Source organism: Oncorhynchus mykiss, chromosome 2 (assembly GCF_057628025.1).
Source record: "Oncorhynchus mykiss isolate SJ-2025 chromosome 2, ASM5762802v1, whole genome shotgun sequence".
Taxonomy (NCBI): Eukaryota; Metazoa; Chordata; class Actinopteri; order Salmoniformes; family Salmonidae; genus Oncorhynchus; species Oncorhynchus mykiss.
In genome coordinates, this window is record NC_143023.1 from 35,192,781 (window position 1) to 35,214,326 (window position 21,546).

Below are 21,546 nucleotides of genomic sequence, written 5' to 3' on the forward strand. Positions count from 1 at the left end.
ACAATCTCAATCGCACTCCACAATGCCCTTTTCCACCTGGACAAAAGGAACATGTATGTGAGAATGTTGTTCATTGACTACAGCTCAGCATTCAACACCATAGTGCCCACAAAGCTCATCACTAAGCTAAGGACCCTGGGACTAAACACCTCCCTCTGCAACTCGATCCTGGACTGCCTGACGGGCTGCCCCCAGTTGGTAAGGGTAGGCAACAACACATATGCCACGCTGATCCTCAACACTGGGGCCCCTCAGGGGTGCGTGCTTAGTCCCCTCCTGTGAGGGCATGACCATGCATGACTCCAACACCATCATTAAGTTTGCTGACGACACAACAGTGGTAGGCCTGATCACCCACAACGACGAGACAGCCTATATATGGAGAAGGTCAGAGAACTGGCAGTGTGGTGCCAGGCCAACAACCCCTCCCTCAATGTGAGCAAGACAAAGGAGCTGATCATGGACTACAGGAAAAGGAGGGCCGAAAAGGCCCCCATTAATGACGGGGCTGCAGTGGAGCTGAGTTTCAAGTTCCTTGGTGTCCATGTCACCAACAAACTATCATGGTCCAAACACACCAAGACAGTCGTGAAGAGGGCACGACAACACCTTTTCCCCCTCAAGAGACTGAAAAGATTTGGCATGGGTCCTCAGATCCTCAAAACGTTCTACAGCTGCACCATCAAGAACATCCTGACCGATTGCATCACTGTCTGGTATGGCAACCGCTTGGCATCCAACCGTAAGGCGCTACAAAGGGTAGTGCATATGGCCTAGTACATCACTGGGGCCAAGCTTCTTGCCATCCAGGCCTTCCGTCAGAGGAAGGCCACAAAAATTGTCAAAGATTTCAGTCACCCAAGTCATAGACTCTTCCCTCTGCTGAAACTGAGACTGAGACTGCTGAACAATTAATCAAATGGCCATGGACTATTTACATTGTTCTATCTATGCATAGTCTTGTTTTTCTTTTTTTAAAGTTTATTTAGAAAATATCTTCTTAACTCTATTTCTTGAACTGCAATGTTGGTTAAGAGCTTGTAAGTAAGCATTTCACGGTAAGGTCTACACCTGTGGTATTCCACGCATGTCACAAATAAAATGTGATTTGAATATATACATTTAGGTAGGGATAAAGTGACTATGCATGGATAGGGTTCAATAACACTTCATAGTAAAACAATGTTTTATGGGAATAGAAGTCTGGTTCAAACAGGGCAGGCAGGTAATCTAAAGATTGTCTGTAGCAGTGGAGGCTCCTCAGAGGAGGAAAAGAGGACCATTCTCCTCAGTGAATCTCATAAAATGTTAAATGTTGTAACATTTAAAAACTTATAATTTTTAAATAAAATTATACTAAATATAATCACGTCATCAAATAATAGATTAAAACACACCATTTTGCAAAGAAGCTCTACATTAGCCTCAACAGCACTCTGTAGGGTAGCACCATGGTGTAGCCGGAGGACAGCTAGCTTCTGCCCTCCTTTGGGTACATTGACTTCAATACAAAACCTAGGAGGCTCATGGTTCTCACCCCCTTCCATAGATTTAGACACAGTAATCATGACAACTTCTGGAGGACGTCCTCCATCCTATCAGAGTTTTTGCAGCATGAACTGACATGATGTCCACCCAATCAAAGGATCAGAGAATTAATCTAGTAGTGGAAGCATAAGCAACAGCTATCTAGCACTGCGGTGTATACAATGTGGTGAGTAGTTGACTCAAAGAGAAAGATAATAGTTGAACAGTTTTGAATAAATTAATTTATTCCAAAATGAAGGAGAAGAGAGATTTTTTTTTTTTTTAAATCAATTTCAGTTTCACTTACTTAGCTAGCAAATGCAGCTACCTAGTTTAGCCTACTGAAACACCCTGCTTAAACAGAAGGATGCTGTGTTAGCTAGCTGGCTATGACTTTCCAACACAACACTGGAACTCTTCCAAGTCAAGGTAAGCTTTTGCTATTACTCATTTAATGCCACCAGGGCCCGCCGGTGTAACTGCTGACTGACTGTACACTGTAACGTTACTGCATGATTGTAGCGCGTTTACTAACGCCTTAGTTCTATTAGCTATGCTGACAATGACGTAACTTTAACTAATATGGTGACAACGATGTGTGTAGGGGTTTGGCTTGGAAAGGTTTTTCGCATGGTCACACAGCTGAGCTGATGTGTTGTGCATTGAAGTCCAGAAGCAAATGGGAGAGGTGAGAGGAGAGCGCATAGATGCAAGAAGGAATACGTGTTTACACCTGGTCAGGGGTGTATTACATCCTATATCAGCGAGATGCAGGCAAGAGTTTGCAAGGCGGTATTAAACGTATGTTCATGTGTCAGTGTCTGTCAACTCAAATTTGGCTCTCGACTTGTGTGCACCTACTTTGTAAACTTTCATTCATAGGCTAGGTTGAAGCAACCTCATAATGGGTATAGGGAAATTTGAGTATCAGTAGCCTAAACCTATCGCGGTTACATTGAACTTGGTGAATGGAATATGAATGAGAATCATCCAAAATGCTGTAATAGAAATACAAATATTCCTCCCTCATCTTAAACGGCACTGACCGTCACTGATCTGTCGATACTTTTATGAACATGTTGGCCAAACAATCACACATTCAGTTAAAATCATACCTGAAAATATATACTCTTTGGAGGCCTCTCAGACTTTGAGAAAACACTCTTTGGAACCAGAAGCATAATCAAGCCCATGATATACAATATTTCCTGAGGAATGGAAGAGTGAGTTGGCAATGGCATTAAAGATTAATAGAAATACCAATGGTTGCCATAAGCAGACAAGAGGTCAACCCAGAATTTCAGTCCCCACTGAAAGGCTCCAGGGCTTGGTTTCCAAAAGCATGTTATGGCTAAGTTCATCTTAGAACCATAGATGGTTCTAAGATGAACTTAGCTATAACATGCTTTTTGGAAACCGGGCCCAGGTCTTTAATAGGCCCAGAACACAGTTACTTGCACAATTTCAGCTGCTTTATCACTAGGGATCTTTGTTCTCTGGCAAACTCCTAAGACTGAGCTACTGTAGATCATATTTAGGGAAGATGTCAAGAAAATTATCATGCTCACACAATCTAAAACGTATTAAATCATATAAAATATGCAACATGTTCCTTGGTGGTCAATAGAAAACATTAGTGGAAGAAGAATCTCCTACACATATCCTCTTAAATTTAGCTATTTAAATGGAACTATTATATATCAACCACTGTCTCTAGGTAGACTTTGCACACGATTTTTATTTTATTGATTCAATGTTTACAAATTGCTCAATGCCCCACAAAAGGGTGCGATTTATTATCGTATATCACTTTTATTTAAAAAGGGTAGTCATGTGGTTAAAGCAAAAACCCGGATTCGATCTCAGCTCTCACCTGAGTAAACCAACGTGATCAGCAGCATCATGTCACATGAGCTTGATTTGTACTCCGAACACAGTTTCTAAACCATCTTTGTTGTAAATATCAGACATGAATATAGACAGAAAAAAAAATCTGAGGTGTATTTGTAATGTTGTGTAATGATACAAAATGGTTGGCACGCAATGGATATAATGGAATTGAGAAGGTTGACATTCATTTTAAACAGGGGCACCTCAAATCAACATTGCCGTGTAGCCTACTGTACATAAAACACATTTCTACATACTCCTCTTCCAAGATCAAAAGTTGAACAAAAATAGATGCAGGGCGGGGAATTACATTTTGCTAACACCAACAGTCCACTCCATATTTTGTGAGACACGACGGACGCTGGTTTACTGCAGAGGTTGAGAGGATAAAAAAACCGAGAGTGAGAAAACATTTACCGAAATTACTCGACGAATCACTGTGCCATAACCTTGCAAAGAAACAATTCCAACCGTCCAAGTTGCTATCCTGACGACACTGACTCAATTTAGCAGTGCGAGTGAAACCGTGAGAACGAAAGCTTCGAGAGCGACATAAACCCCAGCCAGCGGCAGCGGTCTCCATTTTAACTTCGAGTCCGATCTATGCCTCACGTGTCTTGGACTGTCTCTCTCACATGACCCGAGTGTTTGTTCCCGTGATCAGCACTTCCATCTACGCGTCTGTGTCAGTGAATATCACATTTTATTCCAACCCTGATGGATATGCACCTCGAACAGAGTCTGGACACCGCGACAAGGTAATCCAATGTCCGCCACTTCCTCCATCACGTACGGAAGTCTCCTCTAGCAAGCGAAGGCCTGGCCTCCATTTTCTAGAGAACAGCTTGATTATGTGTAGTATAAACTAGATAGAATAAAGTGGTTTAATTTAGTAATATTTTTGCACAGTTAAGCTAGCAAATCAAATTAGGAAATGGTTACAGTATAGCAAACGATTGCAACATTTCATGCAAACACTGTTATCTACGGTAGTGAATTTACAGTAGTTAAGTAATCTACATCTTGCTAGTAGTAACGCTAAGCAGCTAACGTTACCTAACTTTAGTTAGAGATCCAAAGTTAATTCGCTAGCTTACAGCTCTACACTATAGTTGCTACATCCATTTTTGGACTTGTAAATTAAATATGCACTATGTAGAAATCGCTCTGCCACAAAACAAGCAACTATAGTGTAGAGAATCATAGTACCATCTAAACCACAGTGAAATATATTTTCCATAACCAAACATATTGTATTTTCTGCTGTTTTGAAGGAGATGTACAAAACTGAAAGTAAAAGACAAAAACGAAACTTTAAGACCGGGAAGAATAGAAATGGAACAGAGAGAATAGATCTGCTGCTTCATAGACTTGCTTTCAATGAGAGTGACACATCTATAATGTACTATTCTATGTGAATTTGGTCAGGTCATATAAGGAAATCGGTCAATTTAAATAAATCTATTAGACCCTAATCTATGGATTTCACATAATTGGGAATACAGATATGCATCTGTTGGTCACGGATACCTTAAGGTCAGAACCTCCTCTCACACCTCTTCAATAGCTGTGCGAAGTTCCTAGATATTGGTGGGAACTGGAACATGCTGTCGTACACGTCGATCCAGAGCATCCCAAACATGTTTAATGGGTTACATGTCTGAGTATGCAAGCCAGGGAAGAACTGGGACATTTTCAGCTTCTAGTAAGCAGTGGCAACTTTGAAGAATCTCAAATATAAAATATATTTTGATTTATTTAACACTTTTTTTTTGTGACTACTACATTCCATATATGTTATTTTATAGTTTTGTTTTCACTGTTATTTTACAATGTAGAAAATACTTTCAAGTGTAATTGATACAGGCTAGGCTATTCTACATGCAACAGACCGAAGACTGAACACAAGCTTGCATCACTAGCCATGAGAATGCTCATGCAAGGCAGTGCCCAGGAGAGAGGATGGGGCCGGCAGAACCATGCCTATATGATCTCTTGGTATCTGCACCTCGCAATGTTTTGTCTTGCATGTCTTGCATATTCACTAAAGTTTGCCTCTTCCTCCCTATTTTTATTTAAATTACACAACTTTCCCCAGGCCTTTTATTTTCTATTGTCTAGTTGGGCTATAACAGGGAAAATAATGTTTTGTGATAACTGTCCTGTGATTTTAATTATGTGGAAGGGGGGGGGGGGGGGACTGTGTTTTTCGGTTAGGGATGTCGTTTAATGTTAATGATCCCAACTTCATGTAAACGTTTAAACATTCACACCTAGTATATGAGTATACACCTGCTCTGACAGCTATGATCCCATATTGATGTCACTTGTTAAATCCACTTTAATCAGTGTAGATGAAGGGGAGGAGACCGGTTAAAGAATGATTTTTAAGCCTTAATACAATTGAGACAAGGATTGTGTATGTTTGCCGTTCAGAGGATAAATGAACGAGACAAGATTTAAGTGCCTTTGAATGGGGTATAGTAGTAGGTGCCAGGCACACACTGGTTTGTGTCAAGAACTGCAACACTGCTGGGTTTTTCCATGCTAAACAGTTTCCCGTAGTAATAAAGAAGGACATCTAGCCAACTTGACTCAACTGTGGGAAGCATTGGAGTCAACACGGGCCAACATCCTTGTGGAATGCTTTTGACACCTTAGGTGTTCCTAATGTTTGATGTACTCTGTGTGTGTGTTTGGTTTTTTTAATCAAATTTTTTTGCAGCAGTGGCAAGAATGTAGCAGTTGTGGGCCACCACTGCTAAATGAATAGAGGAAAACACTGCTCATTGATTCTTGAAGAATTAAACATACTACATTTAGAATATCTCATCCACGTGGATGCTAGGTGAATTGCAACAACACTTTGAATATAAACAACTCTCCCCCTTCCCTGCATCAAATTTTCCCACAATTCTGTGAGGAAGTTAATGTCCCAAGGATCCCAGATATCATACTGTAGACCATGGTGGTTACCTCCCCCAAGGATTCAAGATTGCATAGATGATGGTGTAGACTATTTTACTTTAAGTTCACCAACTTCAAACAGCCATGTTTTTTTTGTTTTTGTTATTGAAAATGTATTGTCCTGTGATTTAGATTATTCCCTGCAGAATGATTCCCTACACTATTCAAATTGTGTGACGAGTGTAGAATTTTTAGCAACCGGGAAATGACAGAGCGATTTCTCCATCGGCCCCTTGCCCCAGTCTGCCATTGTTCGTTGTGATTGAGGAGGCGATGACCATGCCTTTTAATGAAGCCGATGTAAGGGAGGGAGCAGCGGTGTAAAAATACTGCTTAGTTTGTTAATGATGTCTGAGTGTTGGAATATGCCCCTGGTTATCCATAAATAAATAAAACAATAAAAGGATGCCGTCTGGTTTAGAGGTCGACCGATTATGATTTTTCAACACCAATACCGATTTATTGGAGGACCAAAAAAATCCGATACCGATTAGTCGGCCGACTTTTAAAAAAACAACATTTTTTTGTGTGTGTGATGATAATTACAACAATACTGAATGAACAATGAACACTTTTCTTTTAACTTAATTTAATACATAAATAGCATCTATTTAGTCTCAAATAATGAAGCATGTTCGATTTGGTTTAAATAATGCAAAAACACAGTGTTGGAGAAGAAAGTAAAAGTGCAATATGTGCCATGTAAAAAAAGCTAACGTTTAAGTTCCTTGCTCAGAACATGAGAACATATGAATGCTGGTGGTTCAATATTCCCAGTTAAGAAGTTTTTTAGGTTGTAGGAATTATAACGCATCGACTATTTCTCTCTATACCATTTGTATTTCATATAACTTTGACTATTGGATGTTCTTACAAGCATTTTAGGATTGCCAGCGTAATCTCGGGAGTTTATAGACTTGAAGTCATAAACAGCGCTGTGATTCAAGCATTGCTAAGAGCTGCTGGCAAACACACGAAAGTGCTGTTTGAATGAATGCTTACGAGCCTGCTGCTGCCTACCACTGCTCAGTCAGACTTCTCTGTTAAATATCAAATCATGGACTTAATTATAATATAATAAACACAAAAATGCGAGCCTTTGGTTATTAATGTGGTCAAATTCCGGAAACTATCATTTCGAAAACAAAACATTTATTCTTTCAGAGAAATACGGAACCGTTCCATATTTTATCAAACGGGTGGCAACCCTAAGTCTAAATATTGCTGTTACATTGCACAACCTTTAATATTATGTCATAATTATGTAAAATTCTGGCAAATTAATTATGGTCACACAGTTAGCAACGAGCCAGGCGGCCCAAGCCGTTGCATATACCCTGACTCTGCTTGCACTGAACGCAAGAGAAGGGACACAATTTCCCTAGTTAATATTGCCTGCTAACATTAATTTCTCTTAACTAAATATGCAGGTTTAAAAATGTATATACTTCTGTGTATTGCTTTTAATAAAGGCATTGATGTTTATGATTAGGTACATTTGTACAACGATTGTGCTTTTTTCGCGAATGCGCTTTTGTTAAATCATCACCCGTTTGGCGAAGTTGAAGTAGGCTGTGATTTGAAGATAAATTAACAGGCACCGCATTGATTATATGCAACACAGGACAAGCTAGTTAACCTAGTAATATCATCAACCATGTGTAGTTAACTAGTGATTAGTTACTTAGTTATCTTACTTATAAGATAAGTTTACTGCTAGCTAGCAACTTACCGTGGCTCCTTACAGCCACAAGGTCCTTTTGACGCTGCACTCGCGTAACAGGTGGTCAGCCTGTTACTCAGTTTCCTTGTGGATTGCAATGTAATTGGCGTCCAAAAAGGCAGATTTACCGATTTGTAATGAAAACTTGAAATCGGCTTAGCCGATTTTAAATCGGTCGACCTCTAGTCTGGTTTGCTTAATATAAGGAATTTTAAATGATTTATTATTTTATTTTTTATACTTAAGTATATTTTAGCAATTAGCCAGGTCACTGTAACATTTGTACTCCACTGCCATCCCTATTCTGTTAAGCTTGTCTGCTAGACCTTGCTTGCCTATATTTAGGATTGTTCCTTGTTTATGTCTTCCTAGTCACGAAAAACAAGAAGAGGAGGTCGTCCAATTAGAAGGTAAGAATTTATGTTGGGATGTATGTGTTTCGGATGCATGTGTGCCATTGTGCGTAACTTCACCATTCTGACTCTTTCACACATTTCAAAGTACTGACGTTTCAGACATCCTCTTTAAAAACCGACCAAAGAACAGACCAAAAACACACGCTTAAGTGTCAAATAGTTTTAGGCCTAGCTTTTTTTTTGCAATAATGCACCTTGCCTCACTAATTTCTCATCAATGGATATCTGAGTGTTATTTTTCTCTTCCATCCTTCTATCGATCCTCTCATTCCACTGTCCTTCGCTCAGGAGACGGGGAAGGGGAGCAGACTGCTGTTACCATAGGCAGTATTCAGCAGGCCCAGGCATTCGCGGACCACAACATTCAGTACCAGTTCCGCTCTGAGGGTGGTCAGGTGGGTGTCCTGTGAACAGCGTTTTGCTGATTTTAGAAACATTTAACTAGCTGAATTCACATAGGTTTGTTTTTGCTGTATGAGGTCAGTTTACTATATCACTCACTCACACTAGTACAGGGATGGGAAACTCCGGTCCCCAGGGGCCAGAGTGGTGTCATACTCCCCCCCCCCCCCCCCCCCCATCCATAGCAAACACAGCTGATTTGAACAAATTGCATTCTCTACTTAAGTTCATGATTAGTTGATTATGTCTGGTGTGTTAGCTGGGGCTGGACACCCAATCAGGCCCCAGAGGACTGGTGTTGTCCATCCCTCCACTAGAGAATCAACCGTATCACACAATGGAAAACCCTGAATAACCCTGTAATTCAACACTAGCCTCTCCGTTGAATTGAGAGCCTTGTGTGCGTTCACTCTGAACCCAGACAATAGAACCGGCCAGGACACTGATATAGGCCTACAGGTTTGGATGTCAAATTGGTTCAAATTGGTTCTTAATTGTGACTGTTTACGTCTACGCTTTTGTGGATTGTCACAGAAAATGTTATATCTTCACATAAACCATTTTTTTGGGGGGGGGGGGGTGAAGGAATAAGCTAGTTAGAGCTGGTCCTTTCGCTGCTCATTTGGAGTAAACAGAGCTGGTGTGAGTGATCATGTGATTCCAATCCCCTTCCTGGATTGGCATGCGGCTGGTGTCACATGTTAGTCAGGAGGCAAGTCACACGATGAAGGGGTACAAATACTGATTATTTTGAAATGAACACGTGCTTTTCTGGATCTGGCTGTTTTTATATTGAATTAGGAACATTCTGCCATATAAGCATACGTTGGGTGCGTAGATCACTTAAAGGCCTAGTGGTATCATTCAATGTGCAAGGTCTTAACTACAATAGCCTAGGGTGTGAACCTCAGTATGAGGTAAACAACCTGCAAGTACTGAAAACAGTGACATTAAAATGACCATGGTCAGGCTAGAAGGCATCCCACGCTCTTTGTTGTAGAATTAATGACTCTGGTTTCTCTCTGTCTCTCCATCTCTCTGTCTCCCTCTCTTCCTCAGGTGACTTACCGCGTTGTCCAGGTAACTGACCAGCAGCTGGAGGGGAGAGATGACGGGGGAGGGCCGGTTAGCGTGGTCTCCACGGCCGCCTTCCCCGGCGCTCCTCAAGCAGTGGCCCAGGTAGGTATCAGAACACCAGGAACCGAGGCCACTACTGTCACCCCTTCCAATAACACAGTTCCCTAATGGCTACGGAGCCTGACATACTTCAATGTGTCAAACTATTGATCGTTATACAAGTTATCTGTATTGTTGTTGTGCCGGAATCAGGGCACTTTTATTTATGTGTGTATATATTTATATAAATATATAACTTGTTGTAGTTAATTATTAAGTAATATCCGTGTTGTAAGTTAGTTGTCAGTAGGGCTTGCTAACCCTTCCCACCTTGTTCCCTGTCAGGCTGTGATCCAGAACCCTTTCAGTAATGGGGGTAGCCCCGTGGGAGAGACGCTGGGAGGGGAGACGCGCTTTGCCTACTTCCCAGCTACGGCTGTGAGCGACGGCACTGTGTCTGTGCAGACCACCTCCGACCCCACTCAGGCCGGGGGTGAGTCAGCTCTACTTCTAATGCTAGTCTAGCAGTCTTCTGAGGGCAAAATACTGTCCCTCACTTTTGGTTCAAGTCGAAACAGACATAAAGAAGAATGACCACTTATCAAATTGACATTTTGAGTACCATGACCCGGTGCTGACTGAGAGAGATTAACTGTTCATCCCCTCAGCCACAAGGTTTGTCTCGGTGCTGGAGTCCAGTGTCACTCAGCAAATTCTCCCTTAAGACTTTGTCACTGAGATCTCCAACCTGCCCCATCTCTCGCTCTCGTTTCCATGTCATCTCTTCTCCCACAGGTCAGTTCTACGTGATGATGACCCCTCCTGACATCTTGCAGACAGGCACACAGCGAACCATAGCCCCGCGCACACACCCCTACCCTGAGTGAGTATCAACCACACTGCTTCTTCCTCTCCTCCTATGGCCCTCATTTTAGGGGGACTCTGAAAGGAGAGCCCATTCACACAGCAGTCTGAGCCACTCCAGATGTTAAGCAGTCAAAAACCTACCTATGCAGTCCTTAAGTTCATCTTCCACAAGCATGTCAGACATGTTTTGCAAGTAGAACCTAGCCTATACGCCTAGGTGTTATGTGATAATTTCAACTCTTCATCAATGACTTATCGTTTTCCAGTCTAACTGATACATCTCAGAGTCAATGTAAACCAACTCTTAGATGCTCTCGAAAAATCCAGTCAAATTACTTCTTAACAGGTCAACCTGTTAAGAAGTAATTTGACTGGATTTTTCGAGAGCATCTAAGAGTTGGTTTACATTGACTCTGAGATGTATCAGTTAGACTGGAAAACGATAAGTCACTGATATTGACTATTGAAAAAATAATATATTGACTATTCTCTCCAAAATCTGAAAGTAAAGTTGCACTGCACACCCCCCCCCCCCCCCATTCACTTTCACAGAGATTTGGGTTGAGCAAGAGAGTGACCTGGACCTGGGTCAGACAGGTGTGTGTGTGTGTGTCGTTTCCTTGAACACTCAGCTGTTCTTGTGGGATGGATGATGTCATCACAGGGTTGTGTCCCTGTCCTTGTTGCCCTGGTTTCCCAATTCCTTGTCTACTTCCTCATTTGTTTATATCTTTCAATCATCAATATCATTATCATGTGATTTAAATTATTTTCCTCAAACCACTCTGAATGAGTAACACTGAATCAAAACCAAACTGTTAAATCTGGTTAATCCATTCTGAAAATCAAAATAATCTCTCATGCCAAATGGATGATTAATGATATGTGTGTCAGTGAATTAATTTGACATTAGTGTTCTGGTTAATTTAGGAAATGAATTATTTTTCAACGAAGACATACTGCATGCCCAGTGCCAAGGGGTGTGAGTAAATTGTAAACATGCTCATAAACTAGACATATAATCTAGAAGGGGGGAGTGCCAGGCAAGTGTTTGAATATAAAACAAGGAGTTGTGTGTTTATGAGATTGTGTTTCTATAGTTGTGCACATAAGGGAAATGGTTTGGAAGAATAGGTCAAAGTGCTTTTTAAAAAATTTGACATAATGCCGTGCTTGTTTTGCCATCCAGAACGAACGCATGATCCTCTGAAATGTAATTTGTGTTGGACTGAATGGATATCCCTTGCCTTGCAATTTCCCTGCCTGTATATGATGAACACTTATTCTCAGGCCTGTAGAACAACATGGAGATTTTGCACCTCTTATACTCTGAAAAATACATTTTACAATATAGCTTTAGGTAAAGGGGATGGCCATCAATTTGCACACAGTAAGGTGGGGCTATGGGTTTGTTATTATGACTGATCTTGACTCTTCCCAAGTTCTCTAGGCTACTTGGGGCTTTTGTGTGGGACGTTCGTACAAGACTATCCCAGTTGAGTTTCTAGTATCAGGCTGCAGTGATTCTCCTGGGCTACCAGTAAAGCTTTTATCTACTTCACTGTTAAATATACAGTCTTAAAGGGCTGGATACCACTGCAGTGTGTGCTGTTGTCTAAGGAGGACTTGTTTTTCTGTGGTTTGCCATTCTATTCCCCCTGTCCATATGTTTTTCTTGTGTGTGATTAATTTGTCTTTTTTTTTTATTCTTACATCAACAACGCATAAACTAATCCATGACTGAACATATTTGATCTGTGAAAATACATGAAATTAAATGAAAACTTCCACCGCTTACCTGCCGTTCGCAGAGACGAAACCGAGATGCTGCAACATGACGGTTTAAACTGGTGAGGACAACTTCCACATCCCCCCCCCCACTGTAACCAATCAAATTAGGCCTTGATCATATACCACAAAGAAGAAGGAACAATCATACCACCTATTCCCCCTTCATTCCCTTTAGTACAATTCCCTGGTGATTATGTTAGACCCTTGATGTGATTGAGCTGTATTTAGCATTGGAAAATGTGTGTGTACTCTTTGATGGTAGTCCTGATGCAGTATTGAGTTGTTTTCAGTTCAGTTCTGTAAGACGTTGAAGAGCTAGTGTAAAGTATAAACAGCCCACTTTGTTTTTGCTGGCTTTTAATTGCTTTTACTCATTAGATGCGAAAAAGGTAAGTGCACTGTGCGAACACCAGCCGTTTTGGTTTAATTTATGACACAATTCATTAGACGGATTAAAGCTTTGTCAAAGTAAGTGCTGTTGAATTGTATTAGTTTACTGCCACGGCCCTGCGCATCTCGTCCCCAGTGCCTTCATGAGCTCATCTGGCTGTCACGTATGGGGAACTTAATTAAAGAATACCTCGGGGAAGACACACACACACACATGAAAAACAGTTGTCATTAGCCATACTCTGGACACCAATGCGACAACATCGCAATTTAGGATTATAATGATGCCCGCGCCTTAGACTCCCTGGGGTATAGTGGGGAAGGGCACGTATACCTCCAAGAAATCTGCCTGTCCAGACGGCCGTCAGACAATCAGTAATACAGTAATTCCAGTCACTGCGTCTCGCTGTCAGCACCAAGGTGGTGTTATTGCCTCATATACTGGCCCATACGGCTGCTTCAGATCAGCACGGCTGCCCAAGGCAGTGCAGGGCGGCCCCCCTGCAGAGTACGGCTCTGGTGCCTGAGTGGAGTGTAATTGTAAAAGGGTCAGGTGCTTTCAGATAGTGGTTCTGGTGGGGGATTTCTGCACTAGATTAGTTGCGTGGAGCGCTGTAGTCTGAAGATTTTTTTTTCTTTTAGTCTGAAGAGTTGCACCTGTTTTGTACAGAGGTGGCCTGAGGACTCCCGGGTTTAGAACATGGCTGAAATGTGCTATTTGTTTTTGTCTGTAGGAAAATGGATGGCCCACGGACACCCAGAGATGAGAGGAGGAGAGCTCAACACAATGAAGGTGAGCAAAGAGAAGGGCCTACATCACCCACAATCCTCCCTGCTCTCAGAGCCAATCTTTTTTCTTTTTTTTTTTTACCTTTATTTAATTAGGCAAGTCAATTAAGAACAAATTCTTATTTATTTTCAATGACGGCCAAGGAACAGTGGGTTAACTGTCTTGTTCAGGGGCAGAGCAACAGATTTTTACCTTGTCAGCTCGGGGATTCGATCTTGCAAACCTTTCGGTTACTAGTCCAACGCTCTAACCACTAGGCTACCTGCCGCCCCATTCTATCTTAACCATGCAACTCTGTGCTTTACTTCTGCATTCCAAGATACACTACATGGCAAAAGTATATGGTACTTTTGTATACATTCTAAAATCATGGACATTAATATGGACCCCCCCCCCCCCCCCTTGCTGCTATAACAACCTCCACTCTTCTGGGAAGGCTTTCCACTAGATGTCGGAACATCGCTGCAGGGACTTACTTCCATTCAGCCACAAGCATTAGTGATGTTGGGCGACTAGTCCTGCCTCACAGTCGGTGTTCCAATTAATCCAAAAGGCGTTAGATGGGGTCGAGGTCAGGGCTCTGTGCAGGCCAGTCAAGTTCTTCCACACCGATCTTGACAAACCACTTCTGTATGGACTTTGCATTGTGCACTAATTGTCATGCTGAAACAGGAAAGTTGCCACAAAATTAGAATGTAATTTTATGCTGTAGCGTTAAGATTTCCATTCACTGGAACTACGGGGGCCTAGCCCGAACCATGAAAAACAGGCCAAGACCAATTTACCTCCTCCAAACTTTAAGGATGGCACTGTGCATTCGGGCAGGTGGCATTCTCCTGGCTTCCGCCAAACCCAGATTCATCCGTCGGACTGCCAGATGGTGACGCGTGATTCATCACTCCAGAGAACGCGTTTCCACTGCCCCAGTGTCCAATGGCGGCGAGCTTTACACCACTCCAGCCGACGCTTGGCATTGCTCATGGTGATCTTAGGCTTGTGTGCTGCTGCTCGGCCATGGAAACCCATTTCATGAAGCTTCCGATGAACAGTTCTTGTGCTGGCGTTGCTTCCAGAGGCAGTTTGGAACTCTGTAGTGAGTGTTGCAACCGAGGACAGACGATTTTTTTTACACACTTCAGCACTTATTGGTCCTGTTCTGTGAGCTTGTGTGGCCTACCACTTCACGGCTGAGCCGTTGTTGCTCCTAGACGTTTCCACTTCACAATAACAGCATTTACAGTTGACCGGGGCAGCTCTAGCAAGGCAGAAATTTGATGAACTGACTTGTTGGCAAGGTGCCACGTTGAAAGTCACTGAGCTCTTCAGTACGAGCCATTCTACTGCCAATGCTTGTCTATGGAGATTGCATGGCTGTGTGCTCGATTTTTTAAAAAATATTTTTTTATACACCTGTCAGCAACTGGTGTGGGTGAAATAGTTGAATCTACTAATTTGAAGGGGTGTCCACATACTTTTGGCCATGTAGTGTATGCAATATCTTGTTGAATTTCTTTTTAAATTAGTTGCACCTTGTGATGTTTTGTTTGTTGAAGCCAAAGCCACATTAAGTGGACAGTAGATCTTTTCTTATTCTATCCCAAAGACTCTTCTCAAGTGGAGGCACTTTTTGGGAATTTCATTTTGTATATCAACCAACCACTAGATGCTGCTGTTGAACTGTCTGTTGTTCCCACAATGTCACAATGTCACTAAGTGACTATTCAAGGCATACAGAGAAAAATATCCATGTAGACACTAACCACTCCCCATATGTATCCCTATTGTTTCTCTTTCTCTGAACCTGTTCTGTGTGTCTGAACAGTTGAGAGGCGGCGGAGAGACAAGATCAACAATTGGATCGTCACACTCTCCAAAATCATCCCCGACTGCAACATAGACAGCACCAAGACGGGGGCTGTAAGTCACTCTGTAAGGCACTCTCAGCAACTTTGTTGTGTGTGTGTGTGTGTGTGTGTACACATTTTAATATACTTGTGAGTACCAGAATAATGGTAAACCATCTTAAATTCAAAGAGGTGAGGACATATTGCCGGTCCTCCCTTTTATAAAGGCTATATTAAGCCTAGGGGTTAGGTTAAGATTTAGGGTTAAGGGTAGGCTTAGGGAAAATAAGATTTAGACGTGTGTGTGCATGCACGAATATTGGTATTTTATTAGGATCCCCAACAGCTGTTGCGAAAGCAGCGGCTACTCTTCCTGTCGTCCCCACGGCAGGATGTCTTAATTAACTCCTCTCTCCTTCCCCCAGAGTAAAGGGGGCATCCTGTCTAAGGCGTGTGACTACATCCGAGAGCTCCGTCAGAATAACCAGAGGCTCCTGGACGGTGTCAAAGAGGTGGAGAGAGTACAGGTGGACAACGAGCTCTGCAGACAGCAGGTAAAACAGCCTAGAAAGAAGGCTATCCCAAAGAATCAGAGGCCTAGCCTGGACTCGGATCTGTTCGTGCCGTCGTGCCAAATTCTATGGTCATTGTCAGGCACAACATAGGAATTGGCAAGACTGCACAAACTGATTTTGGGACCAGGCTATCACATTCCTGCGAACAGAAAGGGTTAATGTTCGAACAAATGTACGCGTTTGATTATGTTTAACGTTCATTTTACATCTGACGACCGAAGTGCCGTTTTTACTTCAAAATTAAGTTATAGCATATATTTGCACGGCGAGTGTTTTGCCTTTTCATTCCTTACTGAATCCCAAAGCACTGTTCTTCATGTTCCTCATTCTAATGCTCAGAAGTGAAGTCTCCAGTCCTGTGGGGGAGAGAGAGGCCGTGAGTGTGTAATAGCCCAGAGGAGAAACTGGGATGAAAGTACAGTACCTTGAGATTTAAAACAGATGGCTGTTGTGGCCAAAATTGTCTAAAACTTTTGTTTGAAAAGTGTATACAACAGACGTTTCTGTCCAGAATCATTGAAAGAACAAGTGAGGCCTAGAAGTTGACTTTGTATTTTGCTAAGTTGCTGCTAATTCATTGATTACATTGAGGACACCCATTTTGTTGTTCGTCGGCGGACATGGTTTGTTGTTGTTTGTCTCAGATCGAGGAGCTGAAGAATGAGAATGCCCTTCTCCGAGCTCAACTCCAGCAGCACGGCATCGAGAGCGTGGGCGAGACGCCGCCACAATGAACGAGGGAGACTGGGAGAGCAGGACGGGTAGAAGGAGGACGAGGCAGACTGGAGACGACACGTAGGAGCAGAACAAAACGAACGAGCTACTGACGAATCACTCTTTTTCACAGTCGCTGACAGTTAAGACAGTCTTCCCTGGCCTCGTCTTTGAGGCTGCATCCGAGACTCTTGGCAGGCTCCTGCTGCTTTGTTGGCTGCACTTGACTGATCCAGGATCAGTCGAAATGACAAAAGACGCCACCGTGTAGACCATAGACATGTCTCCGAGAGAGAAGAGGTCACAACCACCAGAGGAAAAACCCTCTACTAGCCCAGAGAAACCCACTGCACAACTCCTCCCTCCCTTTCTATATTTATTTAGTTCCTCACCTGTGGACTGTGACATTGGATATTTTGTTGTTGAGTTGTTTTTTTTCCCATTCTCTTCAGTCATGTTTTATTTTAGTCTGTATTTGTGGTTGAGGGTCATATTACAATTTTGTTACGTTAGCAGTTTTTAATTTATTAGTTTGTGTATTGTTAAAAATCTGCCCAGAAAGACTCATTTAGAAAAGCTCATGTATCCTAGAGGAATAGATGATGTATGAGTGAGTGTTAGGCTACCAGCCAGTAGAACAGAAACACGATACAAATAAACCGCTGCATTGCAGATCTATGTGAAAGAATGGCTTGATAGTTGCCAATATTATTAGAAGTATTGGGACAGTGACACATTTTTAGTTTTGGCTCTGTACTCCAGCACTTTGAAATGATATAATGGCTATGAGGTTAAAGTGCACACTGTCAGCTTTAGTTTTGGGGTATTTTCATCCATATCGGGTGAACCGTTTAGAAATTATAGCACTTTTTGTACATTGTCCCCACCATTTTAGGGGAACAGAAGTATTTGGATGAATTCACTTGTGTAATAAAGTAGTCAAAAGTTGAGTATTTGGTCCCATATTCCTAGCATGCAATGATTGCATAAAGCTTGTGACTCTACAAACTTGTTGGATGCATATGCCATTAGTTTTGATTCTATTGGGCACAAAATAATCTGAAACTATGGTAAATAATGCATTGTCATTTTGGAGCCCCTTTCATTGTACATTTATTGTACATTCTAAACACTTGTACATGGATGCTACCATGATTGCGGATAATCCTGAATGAATCGTGAATAATGATGAGTGAAAGTATCATAACTCCAAGACTTGCTAACCTCTCACCATAACGAGAACGGGAGGTTAGCATATTTTGGGGGGAGGTATGATGTTTATGCCTCTAACTTTCTCACTCGTCATTGTTCTCGTTTCATTCAGGGCTGTCCGTAATCATCAAACACAAGCAAACAAACAGCAAATGCATCTAAGAAGTTTGTAGTCACAAGCTTGACGTAATCATTGCGTGCTAGGAATGTGGAACCAAATACTAAACCTTTGAGTACTTTACAGCACTTTTTATATATATATATATCTATATATATACATTTTTTAAAATTATTATTATATATTTTTTTACATAGTTCCCCCCTGATTTTTAGGGGACCAAAAGTATTGTGACGAATTCATTTGTGTATTAATTACTAAACGGCACCGATATTGATGAAAATGCCCTCAAATTAAAGCTGACAGTCTGCACTTTAACCTCAGTCATTGCATCATTTAAAATCCAAAGTGCTGGAGTACAGAGACAAAACAACTATCTCAAGGATGCAATTTTGGTATACCCAGAGGAATAGCTGTGCTTTGCCCAATATCACAGTTTTACAGTGCTTGCATTAACAGAGTTGTTGTTAAAATAGCAACAATGCAACGTTCTATAAATGTGTCATGTTGAAGTATGGCCACTGGCGTTAGTGGGAAAATAAATGGTAATCAATAATTCATTTACTGTGTACGCTGGCCCTTTTCTACAATTATGCAATTTAATACACAATCTTTAAGGCTGGTTTGAGACTGGCCGGGTTCGCTTATAGAGCATTTGATAGACCACTGATACGGCCTCTGAGAGAAAGGTGGAGCTCTTAAAATGTCACCTGACATATGAAGTGAGTGCAAATGTATATGATTCTGGGTGGAACATCACAGGTTGCATCAGAAATGGCACCCTATTATGTAGTGCACTACTTTTGACCAACAGTGATTTATGTAAGGGATAGGGTGCCATTTCAGACACCACCCAAGTTTTTAATTTCAACATTGTGTCACGTTTAAAACTCACTCTTGAGAAAGCGCATTGAGTTCACTGCTGAGCTAAATTTAGCGGCTACAGAAGTCTGGATGTTTTTTGCGAATGTGTGTGTGATGCATCTGTCTTGATATGTGTAAGAATAACCACAAGTATCATGTCTAGCGTTTGGCTTTTTATTTTTCTAACCAACACATCAAATGGAGATTTAATGCACCCTCCAGAGATTTAATGCAATCTCCAGAAAGACTCTGGAGAGAATAAATGAACCAACTCACTGCTCAAGATAGAAGCCAAGAACAGAGAAACTTCCTGTTCTTGCGCCTCGTTTCTGTGTTCTGACTTGCCTCTCCTTGCAAACGAATGGATGCTAATAAAGACTTGGGAAAACATTTTCATCTCAGACACTCTTTCACTCATCTAGGACAAGAACCAAGTTGAAATGCGTTCAACGTGCAAACAGGCAAGTTGATGATGATACCAATGTTACTGATGACTGGATTTGCATTGTGTATTTTGTCCTGAATTTGGGGAAATGGGAATAGGTCAATTTGTGTTTTAGTCTCTGATCAGGGTGTTTTAGGCATGTACTGTCTGGCTCGGGAATCAGCAAAGCAGCACTAATACTCAACCCGATGAAAAGTCATGTATACTCAATGATTCCACCTCGACAAGCTCTCCTACTCTGTGACCTTGTGCTTTTGTAAGTGCAGAATAAAATTGTTATCCTGTTTTGCTCAACTGTCTCTTAGAACTGTTGCTCTTCAGCTGAATATAGCCAAAGTTGACTGATAATGTTTATTTTGCAGTTGAATTCTACACATTTAGTGGGAAGTGAGCACGGTCAATTATGGTGAAAATAAGGTAGCGAAAGGAAATTGTTGGCTGTAGTTAATTTGATCTTTTTTGAAATATCAAAAATGAAATTTACCAGCCTCTATCCCCTGTAGCAGACGTGCTATTCTCAGGTTAGATTATAAGACTTTTTATAAGTAAAATGGCAGAAAAATAAATAATTTACTTGCTTGTAACCTTGTCAGCATGTGTTCTGGGTCATTGTCTTTTCCCCTATATGGAATGTCTTCCCTTCTAATGTATTCATAATTGTTAAAGTACTTTGGATGAAGGAAGGCCTACTAATACTGTATATTAATAGCAAAGGTTTAAGATAATTAATGATAGACATTGAGGGCACATGGGTGAATAATGTAGCCTGGTTGCCAGTCTGTTTCTGCTCTTGCCAACCCCCTTTGGAATTGTCAGGCCAAAGATAACATGTTTGACACGGACAGCAATGGAGTAGACAAGCACAAACAGATCTGTGCCCAGGCTATGAATAATGATAAAGGTAGAAGAGCAGTTCTCATTATAAGCTGCAACAGATGGTTACTCATTTTTTTTCCTGAAATAAATCCAAAATCTGGTCATCTTTAATAAGAAGATTATCCTTTTATTTAACTATGTTCAGCAGCAGGTGTGTGGTGTCACATCCACACGTGTGTTTCATTCTGTGTAGATGGACATCTCATAGGCATTGGGGCAACTCCTGCCTGGGCCCCTCTTTCAGGTGGTCTTTCAGCAGGGATTTGGGGGCTGAGATGGGCAAAATTCATAAAAATACAAAAGACCAAAATATACAACAAAATACTGTTGCCAAAATATATTTAATTAAAATACATGTATTTTGTATTTTTAAAATATAGAAAATACATTTGCAAGTACCCTCCTTAATTATACTGTACTAAAATACAAACTCAATATGTAACAATTTCAAGGATTTTACTGAGTTACAGTTCATATAAGGAAATCAGTCAATTGAAATGAATTCATTAGGATCTATGGGTCTATGGATTTCATGTGACTGGGCTTGGGCGCAGTCAAATTCTCTAAAACGACATTGGAGGAGGCTTATGGTAGAGAAATTCAATTCTCTGACAACAGCTCTGGTGGACATTCCTACAGTCAGCATGCTAATTGCATGCTCCCTCAAAACTTGAGACATTTGTGGCATTGTGTTGTGTGACAAAACTACACATTTTCGAGTGGTCTTTTATTGTCCCCACCACAAGGTGCACGCACCTGTGCAATGATCATGCTCTTTAATCAGCTTGAAAATGGAGAAATGCTCACTAACGGGGATGTAAACAAATTTGTGCACAAAATTAGAGAGAAATAAGCTCTTTGTGCGTATGGAGCATTTCTGGGACCTTTTATTTCAGCTCATGATTATAGGACCAACACTTAACATGTTGCATTTATATTTTTGTTTAGTATAGTTATAAAACAAACTGTGACCCTTGGTTAACATGCTATGAACAGTACCAATAGCCCAGACAAATGAC

The 21,546-nt window shown here is 41.3% G+C and overlaps 1 protein-coding gene across 8 annotated transcripts; it reads left to right on the forward strand.

Moving 5' to 3' along the window:
* Nucleotides 1-3,325: 3,325 nt before the first annotated feature.
* On the forward strand, nt 3,326-20,243 carry LOC110488684 (upstream stimulatory factor 2). Of its 8 annotated transcripts, none has more exons than XM_036947216.2 (11): nt 3,326-4,175; nt 8,480-8,517; nt 8,812-8,918; nt 9,985-10,104; nt 10,387-10,534; nt 10,837-10,924; nt 12,720-12,758; nt 13,824-13,882; nt 15,702-15,808; nt 16,149-16,277; nt 16,943-20,243. In XM_036947216.2, exons 1-11 carry the CDS (start codon nt 4,135-4,137, stop codon nt 17,030-17,032), a joined length of 966 nt encoding a protein of 321 aa, XP_036803111.2. In that variant the 5' UTR covers nt 3,326-4,134; the 3' UTR covers nt 17,033-20,243. The 8 variants fall into 8 exon arrangements, with proteins under 8 accessions (XP_036803111.2, XP_036803121.2, XP_036803119.2 ...); XM_036947226.2 differs by having other exon boundaries at nt 15,702-15,796; XM_036947224.2 differs by having other exon boundaries at nt 8,815-8,918.
* Nucleotides 20,244-21,546: the final 1,303 nt, after the last annotated feature.